The sequence below is a fragment of the Rhincodon typus genome, chromosome 7 (assembly GCF_021869965.1).
Source record: "Rhincodon typus isolate 14 chromosome 7, sRhiTyp1.1, whole genome shotgun sequence".
NCBI classification, from domain to species: Eukaryota; Metazoa; Chordata; class Chondrichthyes; order Orectolobiformes; family Rhincodontidae; genus Rhincodon; species Rhincodon typus.
In genome coordinates, this window is record NC_063338.1 from 53501912 (window position 1) to 53513360 (window position 11449).

At 42.6% G+C, this 11449-nt stretch overlaps 1 protein-coding gene across 2 annotated transcripts in view; it reads left to right on the forward strand.

Moving 5' to 3' along the window:
• Positions 1–11449, forward strand: part of c7h7orf57 (chromosome 7 C7orf57 homolog) — a 66961-nt gene that overhangs the window by 40911 nt on the left and 14601 nt on the right. For both annotated transcript variants that reach the window (XM_048599339.1, XM_048599340.1), the window contains exon 6: positions 1261–1397. In XM_048599339.1, the coding sequence (XP_048455296.1) occupies positions 1261–1397 (137 nt within the window). The remainder of the gene's footprint in view (positions 1–1260; positions 1398–11449) is intronic.

Genomic DNA, 11449 nt, shown 5'->3' on the forward strand with positions numbered 1-11449 from the left:
GCAGAGGAGATTTACCAGGATGTTGCCTGGTATGGAGGGAAGGTCTTATGAGGAAAGGCTGAGGGTTTTGAGGCTGTTTTCGTTAGAGAGAAGAAGGTTAAGAGGTGACTTGATAGAGACATACAAGATGATCAGAGGATTAGATAGGGTGGACAGTGGGAGCCTTTTTCCTCGGATGGTGATGGCTAGCACGAGGGGACATAGCTTTAAATTGAGGGGTGATAGATATAGGACAGATGTCAGAGGTAGGTTCTTTACTCAGAGAGTAGTAAGGGCGTGGAATGCCCTGCCTGCAACAGTAGTAGACTCGCCAACTTTAAGAGCATTTAAATGGTCATTGGATAAACATATGGATGATAATGGAATAGTGTAGGTTAGATGGGCTTCAGATTGGTTTCACAGGTCAGCGCAACATCGAGGGCCGAAGGGCCTGTACTGCGCTGTAATGTTCTATGTTCTATGTTCTATGACCTCATTTTTAACCCCTATAGGAATGTGGACCTTGAATTTATTGTATTTCTCCAGGTCACTAGAAGTTTTAATTCTTTTCACTTGAGAGACCTGAAATAAGGGATTGATGCAGTCGGTGCCCTCCAGTAATGTTCCTCAATAAAATGTGTGTTGATATTTGCTCTGACTGAAACTTCCTTGAAGGAGTTGATGAGCTTACAGTCTCATGCAAGCAGTAAAATTACCCTAGGATGCTTCAAAGATTTTTATTATTTTAGCTGTGGGAGTCATGATATAGACCCCATCACAACAACAGCTCAAAAACTGCTTCCAACCAGATAACTTACTGTGGTATTATCTCTTAGAGCCAAAAAGTGCACTTTTCCATAACAATGGAAATTTAGATCCTGCTCTTAAAAAAACATTGTCAAAAGTAGCCCTGATTTTTTAGGGAGCATGCTTGTTGTGGATGGGTAAATGCATGAGCAGTTTTCATACTCAGCTGTGCCATTAAAGAAGACAGAAAGCATTTATCCAGGGAGACACTGAAAATTATTTTAGACCCCGTGATTCATTTCAAACTGTGATCTATCGAATAGCATCTTCAGGAGCTTTGAAACAAGGTAAGCTGCCCATCCTTTCAATTGAAATCAATGTATCAAATAGAAAGATTAAGAACAGAGGAAATGATTAAAATTAAAAGTTCACGTTGAGATTCTCTTTATTTATTATAATCATCGTTTTTACTATTTTCAGAAGTAAGGCGTGTTTCTAGATTATTCACTTTTTACTCTGATATAATGTATTCAGCCAGGGACTCCTGAAGTTGGTAATATGGGGCAACTGGACAAGAATTTTCCACCTCATCCTCAGATGGAGGACATGATCTTAAATGCTGAACCAAAACAATGGACAATGCAGTCTGGCATACCAGCTAACACAATGAGGTAAATGCTACACATTATAACAGTGCTAATAAACAAATAAAATTTTCCACAGTTATCAATTATTATCTAACCAAATATCATCAGACAGCAACACGGAACAGCTGGAATATTTAATTTAGTCTCAGCCTTCTTCTGGAACAGTAGCAATAAAAGGCAGAATTCAAATTAACTGTTGTATTCTAAACAGGAAAGATTACAATGTTTAAACTAGGATGTATAAAATCTTGTAACTATGATGTTGTGTCATGGGCCTGTTTCTGCCATGTTCTACTTAATGGATAGCTTGTAGCCGTGCTACAGAGAGGCAATGCAAAATGCTGAAGAGAATAGACATGTCTGAAGGTGAGCTCCCATGAGCTCCTCATATATACTTCCACACAAGTGTTGGACTGGCATTGTCAGGAGCCTAGAAAATAAACCTTCCTCCTAGAAGTGTAGAATCATCTAACTTTTATGGTACAGAAGAGGCCATTGTATCCATGCCAGCTAATCCCACTCCCCTACCTTTTTTCCAAAGATCTACAAATCTTTTCTCTTCACATAATTAACCAACTCCTTTTTGAAAACCATGATTGAATCTGTCTCCGTCATTCCCTTAGCCTGTGCATTCCAAATCCAAACCACTTGCTGTATGAAAACACTTTTCCTCGTGTCACCTCTGGTGTTTTTACCATTCACTTTAATTTAGTGCCTTCCGGTATTCTAGACTATTCACCAATGTAGCATTTCCCCCTTTCAATCTGCTCAAACTCCTTATAATTTTGAATGCATCTATCAAACTGCTCTCAAATATCTCTTCCCGGAGGAGAACAATTCCTGCTTCTCAAGGCTATCAATTTAATAGAAGTCTCCCATCCCATGGAAACATTATTGCAGATCTTTTCTGCAGCCTGTCCAATACCTTCACATCATTCCTAACATAATACCAAAATTGGACTCATTACACCAACTGAACCCAACCTACTGCTTTGTCAAGGTCTCCATAACTTCCTCACATTTTAAGTCTATGCCTCTATGTACAAAACTCAGTATCCTGTTTGCTTTATTAATTTATTTGTTCAATCTTCAACAAGTTGTTCACTATTACCTCAAGGTCTCTCTGTTCTGGCACTGCTTTAGAATAGTGTGCTATATTTTATATTGTCCCTGCTCATTCTCCCTACTAAAATGTATTACTTCACTCTTTCTTGTGTTAAATTTCATCTGCCACATATTAAAAATTGCTAACAAACTTGTTATGAAGAACTTTCTTATTACATAGAATGGTGACAGTACAGGCTTGTACCTACAGCAGGTGGACTGCAGTGGTTCAAGAAGGCAGCTCACTATCACCTTCTCAAGGGCAACTAGGAATGGGCAATAAATGCTAGCCAGCCAGCGATGCCAAGGTCCCACAGATGAATAAAAAAAGGACATTTAATACATCATGTCTGTGCTGGTTTGCTGAAGGAGCAATTCACCAAGTACCACTTCCTGTGGTTCAGGGCCTCTCATCATAGTCCTGCACATTCTTCCTTTTCAGATAATAATGCAATTCTACCTTGAATGCTTTGATTGACCCTGCCTCCACTTCATTCGCAGGCAGTACATTCACAATCCTAACCACTTGCAGTGTAGAAAATGTTTCCTTATGTTGACATTGCTTCCTTAGCCAATTGACTTGTGCCTGCTGGTTCTTGATCCCTCCATCATTGAGAACAGTTTCTCCCTGTCTATCCTGTCCTGACTATCCTAAAATCTTCTCTCAACCTTCTCTTCTCAAAGAACAACATCTCAACTTCTCCAGTTTTCTACATAACCGAAGTTTCTCATCATTGGAACCATTGTTGTGAACCTTTTCTGCACACTATGCCTTCACATCTTTCCCAAAGTGTGGTGCCTAAAACTGGACATAATACTCCAGTTGGGGTCAAACCTGTGTTTTATTCAAGTTTAACACAACTTCCTTGTTTTTGTACACAATACTCCAATTGATAAAGTCCAGGAAGGTGCACTCAAATGAAAGATACTGCAGATACTGGAAATCTGAAACAAATGCAGAGAATGCTGGAGAAACTCAGTGGACCTCGCAGCATCTATGGAAAGAGTAATAAAGTTAATGTTTCAAGTCCAGTATGACTTTTCTTCAGAACTGCTACCATTTTGTATCCATGTTTCTACTGTTTGCTTTATTCCATGATCTCTGACTTTGCAGACAAGTCTGTTGTGCAGTATTTAAATGCTTTTTGGAAATCCATGTACTCCACATTAACAGCGTTATCCTAATCAACCCTTTGTTAGCTCATCAAAAAGCTCCTAAGTTAGTTAAACAAAATTTACCCTTAACAAATTGACGTTGGCTTTTCTTAATTCCTCTTCATTTGCCCAAGTAATTTTAATTTTGTCCTGAATTATTGTTTCAAAATGCTTTCCCAGCACTTGAAGTTAAATTGACTGGCCTGTAGTTGTTGGGCATAGCTTCATACTTTTTTTGAATGTTTTTTGTCACATTGCAGTATTCCAGTCCCCTAAATCAAGAAAGATTGAAAAATCATGGTCAGTACCTTTGCAATTTCCACTCTGTCTTCCCTCATCCAGTCCTGGTGCCTTATCAATTTTACTTAAAGATGTTGTACACAATGCTACCTCCTAATCAGTTCCAAACACTTCAGATGCTGAATCTAGGACCTCTTTCACCCCATCCTCTCCAATATCTTCTTCCTTGTAAAGACAGATGTTAGGTAGCAACTTGAAAGGATTAATTTAATATCTCAGTCATGTGCGTAAAACCCCTTTTTGGTTGCTCTGTACCTCTCCTTTTGTCAGCTTTTTGCTATTCAAATGTCGACAAATAGCTTTTAAATTCTATTTTATGTAGCTGCTAGTATCTTCTCATTCTGTCTGCTTCTTTTATGTGCTTTTTTTTTCATTTTTCCTCTGAACTTTCAGTTACCAGCCTAGTTTTAGGTTAGATATTATCCAACTGGCATTTCTCATAGGTGCATTTATTCTTCTTCACTTTGATCTCTATGTCTTTTACTATCCAGGGAGCTTTGAATTTTTTGGTCCTATCTATCCACTTTGTGGGAACATATCTTGACTGTGTCAAACAGTCTCTTTTTTAAGAGTAGCCCATTGTTCAGTTACAGTCTTGCCTGTCTCCTATTCAACTAGAGTTCTCAATATTTACACTTTAACGCACAAGAGTTTTTCACCGTACAATTTTGGGGGAAAGGAAAGTTGGGGAATGTTGGGGGAGAAAATTTGTTGTAATGGAAGAAAAAATGTGTTCTGTACTGAAGGATTTTTTTGAATGGAAACTTGTGTTTCTTAGCCTTAATTAATTCTGAGTTACTGTCTTGTATACTATCAAGTGCTGTTCTGGTATTGAGCCAAAATTGTAGCATGCAAGTACTTTGTTCCTAAAGCAAATGCTTGGTTTGCACTTTTATATTTGTCTTTCAATTTTATGTTCCAAAGAACAGATTATAGTGCACAAATAACTATAGATGATATTGATGAATAATGTTCAACACATTCACATGATCTGATATCTTTTCTCTCAGAGGGTCGTGAGTGTTTGGAACTCTCTTCCCCAGAGAGTGATGGAAGCAAATTCATTGAATATTTTTGAGGCAGAGTAGATAAATTCTTGACTAACAAGAGAATCAAAGGTTATCGGAGGTAGGTGGGAACATGGAATTGAGGCCACAATCAGATCAGCCAAAATCTTACTTAATGGCAGGGCAGGATTGAGGGCTGAAAGGCCTGCTCCTGCTTCTAACTTTTATGTTCATATATCCCTGCCTCTATTTGAATGGGGGTCTGTTTTTAATATCCTGATTAGATTAGTGGATGGGGAAATTCAGAAATGAACATGTTTAATATTCATCACTGACATCACCAATAATAATTTCCACTCAACTGAATCATTTGTAAAGATCATTTGAAGTACACTGGACTAAGGTATAAGGCACAAGTCATAGAATACTGAGATAACAAGGTGTAGATCTGGATGAACACAGCAGGCCAAGCAGCATCAGAGGAGCAGGAAAGCTGACGTTTCGGGCCTAGACCCTTCTTCACAGAATACTGCCCACTAGTCTGGATGAGTGTAGCGCTAACAGCCCTGAAGAAGCTCGACATAATCCAAGACAAATCAGCCCACTTGATTCGCCACCTTAAATTCACTCCCATCACCAACAGTGCAGAGTTGCTGCTGTGTGTGGCATCTACAAGATGCACTGCAGCATGTCACCAAAATTCCTTTAACAGCACCTTCCAAATCCGCAGCCTCTACCACCTAGATGGGCAAGAGCAATGAGACATGGGACCACCACCTCCTGCGAAGTTCCGCCAAGTCACATGACATGCTGACTTGGAACTATGTTAGTTCCCCATTTCTGGTGCTAGGTGAAAGTCCTGGGGCATCTCACTTACAACACTATGGATGTACCTACACCAAGTAAGCAGCAATGCGTCAAGAAGATAGGCCACCATTTCAAGAGCAGTTAGGGACATAGATTAAATTCTGGTCTTGCCGAGAATACTCCCATTTCAAGAATAAAAATTAATTAATTATCTCTGGGAACTTAAACTCTGAAATGTCCTTTTGCAGTTGTTCCTTGTAGAGGCCAATCTTTTGGCCAGCACATTTTCTGGCACAAGGCACAGTCAGCTCTGGATGCAGACTGCATAACGCATTCCTCCTAATCTTCAAAGCTACTACCACATAAGAAACTTAAACAGAAAGCTTGACCTATGTTACACATCACTAGGGAAAAAATAATAACATCCAACAGCAGCAGTTCGTAAATGCTGTAGCCACCCTTTTAAAGGGCAAGTTGCAGCAGTGATTTTAAAGTAGATTTACAACGTTACTACAGCAGTAGCTGGGCAATGCTACAACTTTAGGTTTTAGTGGTTGGTGGATCTGTTGGGTTAAGTGCATCAAATGAAGGTGGCTCATTTTGAAATTAAAGACTATCGTCCAGTAAAAGTATACAAGAAGGATACAAAGAGGAAGAAGGGACAGTTCCTCAAACAGCTGGCAGAGCAGCTTTTCCAGGCCCACATCTAACAGTTGCTGACGATGCATCGATAGTGGCACAGTCACTGGGCATTTTGATGAAGTAAAGAATAGAAGTCATAACAGAGCACTCCTAAGCATTCATGATGGCTGCATGGCCCTCTGGACATTCAGGGCATTTATTTTTAAGTGCAGTTGACTTATTTCTCAGTAAAGTAGATAGTGTAACATAACTATTTTTCCCTGTTGATTGCATAACCATGTTTATTTGTACTAATAGTTCATGCCCTAGCAGGGAATCTTTTTAGCAGAACAGTGTAATCATGAAAGATGCTGAACAAATGTTTTTGAGGAAGAGTCGGCTGTAATTTTTGACCAGTGTTTATCAATTTTCTCATTCTTGCAGCCTACCTGTTAATACACTCTTCACCATATTACTGTTAGCTGAATGTACTGCTGTGTGACCAGAAAATAGGAATGTATATGAGTGTTTAGATGGAAAATTCTGTCTTGATAAGTTTGGACCCACTGATCTTTTATAGTTCCAAAAGATCAAAATTTATTTCTTAATATATTTTTAATGTAAATATGGAAATATAAAAAACTGCACCTTGGATAATGTTTGAACTAAAAGGCAATCATGAGAAACAAAACAGAGATTTACAAGGGAGAAAGTTGTTCACATGACATGCTATAGAGTTGCGTCAGATCCCTAGGGCCTGTGATGCACCTGGCCGGAACATTGTGGAAACAAGTCTTCATCAATGACAAAAAAGGAAATGTTCTGCAAACAAATTTCTTCACCTAAATGTTTGTTTAAAAATGGACTAAAGATACAAAACAAGGAATGAAAGAACTTAGCAAATTCCAAGATGGTCTTAGTCATAGGGCTCACCTCTGAATCAAATGGTCATTAGTTGAAGTCTCAGGAACAAAAACAAAGTAAAGCTCAGCAGGTCTGGCAGCATCTGTGAAGAAAAAAATCAGAGTTAACGTTTCAAGTCCAGTTACCCTTCCTCAGAACTGATGGTGGCTGGGAAAATGTCAGTTTATATGCAGAAAATAGGGAGGGGGTTGGGGTAGGGAGCAAACGATAGGATAGAGCCTAAAGAGAGAGAAGAACAGTTGGACAGACAAAGGAGTTGATAATAATCCGGCTGGGAGGGTGAATACTTGTTAATGGGGACTATTAGTGTCTAACAATAGGTGGTGTATAAAGGCAGGCTATGTGATAACAAGTCCTGTTGTGTGGAGTTGGGAGCTGGGACATGGGAGAGTTTAGGCCCTAAAATTATTGAACTCGATATTGAGTCCGGAGGGCTGCAGGGTCCCCAAGTGGAAAATGAGGTGTTGTTCTTCCAGCTTGCGTTGAGCTTCACTGGAACACTGCAACCTCCCACTTCCTACAGACAAAGCGGGTGGCCATGGGTACCCGCATGGGCCCAAGCTATGCCTGCCTCTTTGTAGGTTACGTGGAACAATCCCTCTTCCGTACCTACACTGGCCCTAGACCCCACCTCTTCCTCCGTTACATTGATGACTGTATCGGCGCTGCCTCGTGCTCCCACGAGGAGCTCGAACAGTTCATCCACTTCACCAACACCTTCCACCCCAACCTTAAGTTCACCTGGACCATCTCTAATACCTCTCTCTCCTTCCTGGACCTCTCTGTCTCCATCTCGGACAACCACCTAGAAACCGATATCCATTTCAAGCCCACCGACTCCCACAGCTACCAAGAATACACCTCCTCCCACCCACCTTCCTGCAAAAATGCCATCCCCTATTCCCAGTTCCTTCGCCTCCGCCCGCATCTGCTCCCAGGATGAGGCATTCCACTCCTGTACATCTCAGATGTCCTCATTTTTCAAGGACCGCAACTTCCCCCCTCAGTGGTCGAGAACGCCCTCGACCGTGTCTCCCGCATTTCCCGCAACTCATCCCTCACACCCCCTCCCCGCAATAACAACCAAAACAGAATCCCCCTCGTCCTCACGTACCACCCCACCAAACTCTGGATCCAACGCATCATCCTCCAACACTTCCGCCATCTGCAATCCGACCCCACCACCAAAGACATTTTTCCCTCCCCACCCTTAACTGCTTTCCAGAGGGACCACTCTCTCCGTGACTCCCTTGTCCGCTCCACACTCCCCTCCAGCCCCACCACACCCGGCACTTTTCCCTGCAACCGCAGGAAGTGCTACACCTGCCCCTACACCTCCCCGCCTCACCCCCATCCCAGGCTCCAAGAAGACTTTCCACATCATGCAGATGTTTACCTGCACATCTGCTAATGTGGTATACTGCATCCACTGTTCCCGTTGTGGCCTCCTCTACATCGGGGAAACCAAGCGGAGGCTCGGGGACCGCTTTGCAGAACACCTACGCTCGGTTCGCACTAATCAACTGCACCTCCCAGTCACGAACCATTTAACTCCCCCTCCCATTCCTCAGATGACATGTCCATCCTGGGCCTCCTGCAGTGCCACAATGATGCCACCGGAAGGTTGCAGGAACAGCAACTCATATTCCGCTTGGGAACCCTGCAGCCCAATGGTATCAATGTGGACTTCACAAGCTTCAAAATCTCCCCTCCCCCTACCGCATCCCAAAACCATCCCAGCTCGTCCCCGCCTCCCTAACCTGTTCTTCCTCCCACCTATCCCCTCCTCCCACCTCAAGCCCCACCCCCATCTCCTACCTACCAAGCTCATCCCACACCCTTGACCTGTCCGTCCTCCCTGGACTGACCTATCTCCTCCCTAACTCCCCACCTACACTCACCTTTACTGGCTCCATCCCTGCCTCTTTGACCTGTCTGTCTCCTCTCCACCTATCTTCTCCTCTATCCATCTTCTATCCGCCTCCCCCTCTCTCCCTATTTATTTCAGAACCCCCTTCCCCACCCCCATTTCTGAAGAAGGGTCTAGGCTCCTCTGCTGCTGCTTGGCCTGCTGTGTTCATCCAGCTCTACACCTTGTTATCTCAGATTCTCCAGCATCTGCAGTTCCTACTATCTTAGAGACAGAGATGTTGGCCAGGGAGCAGGGTGGTGCATTAAAGTGGCAGGCAACAGGTAGCTCAGGGTCTTTTTTGCGAGCAGAATATAGATATTCTGCAAAGCGGTCACCTCCAGTCTGCACTTCATTTCCCCAGTATAGGAGACTACATTGTGAGCAGTGAATGCAGCAGACTAGATTCTGGGAAGTGCAGGTGAAATGTTGCTTCACCTGGAAGGTATGTTAGGATCCTTGGATACTGGGGAGGGAGGAGGTAAATGGGCAGGTGTTGCACCTTCATCGGTTACAGGGGAAGGTGCCATAGGGCTGTAGGGAGGTGTTATGGGTGAAGGAAGTGTGGACCAGGGTGTCCCGAAGGGAACGGTCCCTGCGGAAGGCGGACAAGGGAGGGGAGGGGAATATGTGTCTGGTGGTGGCACCTCGCTGGAGGTGGCGGAAATGGTGTCTGATGACCTTCTGGATGTGGATGCTGATGTGACGGTAGGTAAGTTTACCTCCTCCCTCCCCAGTATCTAAGGGCCCAAACATACCTTCCATGTGAAGCAACACTTCACCTGCACTTCCCAGAATCTAGTCTACTGCATTCGCTGCTCACAATGTGGTCTCCTCTACACTGGGGAAACAAAGCGTAGACTAGGTGACTGCTTCACAGAATATCTACGGTCTGCTCGCAAAAAAGACCTTGAGCTACCTATTGCCTGCCACTTTAACACATCACCCTGTACCCTGGCCAACATCTCTGTCGCTGGCTTGCTGTAGTGTTCCAGCGAAGCTCAACACAATCTGGAAGAACAACACCTCATTTTCCACTTGGAGACCCTGCAGCCCTCCAGACTCAATATTGAGTTCAATAATTTTAGGGCCTAAACTCTCCATGTCCCAGCCCCCTACCCCACACTTCAGGCCTTGTTATCACATAGCCTGTCATTATACACCACCTGTTGTTAGACACTAATAGTCCCCATTAACAACTATTCACCCTCCCAGCCTGATTGTGATCAACTCCTTTGTCTGTCCAACTGTTCTTCTCCCTCTTTAGGCTCTATCCTATCATTTACTCCCTACCCCAACCCCTTCCCTATTTTCTGCATATAAACTAACGTTTTCCCAGTTACCATCTGTTCTGAGGAAGGGTCACTGGACTTGAAACATTAACTCTGATTTTTCTTCACAGATGCTGCCAGACCTGCTAAGTTTTTCCAGCAACTTTGTTTTTGTTTTTGGTCCTGATTTACAGCATCCACAGTTCTTTCATTTTAGTTGAAGTCTCAGTCCAGGTACGTGAGCATGTATTCTAGGCTAATATTCAGTGCAAAACAGAAAGGATGTCTTACTATTAGAAGTACTATCTTTCCAATGAAAAGTAAAACTGAGACTATACCATCTGAGGTATCTGTAAAATATACCACAATAATATTCAATAAAGAACAGGGACATGCTCTGCTCTTTGTTTATCCCTGCACTGAAACCACTTAAATGTTATCAAGACATTTACCAAAAAGCTGTTGTAGAGGGTTCCTTTGCATCAATTTGCTGGTATGTTTTCCAATGTCACAGAAGTGACTACACTTCAAAAGTGTTTCATGGACTGTGTAGTGCTTTGGCACAACCTGAGAATGTGAAAGGCGGTATACAGGAATATGGGAAAAGGAATAGGCTTATTAAGCCCCTTAAACCTCTTCCTCCATTCAACTGGATCATGTCCAGTTTCATTTACCAGATTTTATTCCATATTCATTGACATCGCTACTTAACAAAAATCTATCGAAATCCATCTGAAAATTTCAATTGGCCAGTAGCCACAGTTCATCGGGAAGGAATTTTCAGTGATGAAAGTGTTACCATTCAGTTATGCTAAATGTTTACATATGGAGTGTATGGGAAGTAGTAAAGAACATCCGAGAAAAGAGTAGGTGCAACCTAAACTGGTTAGGTTGAACTGATTCAGAGATAGTAGGAACTGCAGATGCTGGGGAATCTGAGATAACAAGGTGTAGAGCTGGATGAACACAGCAGGCCAA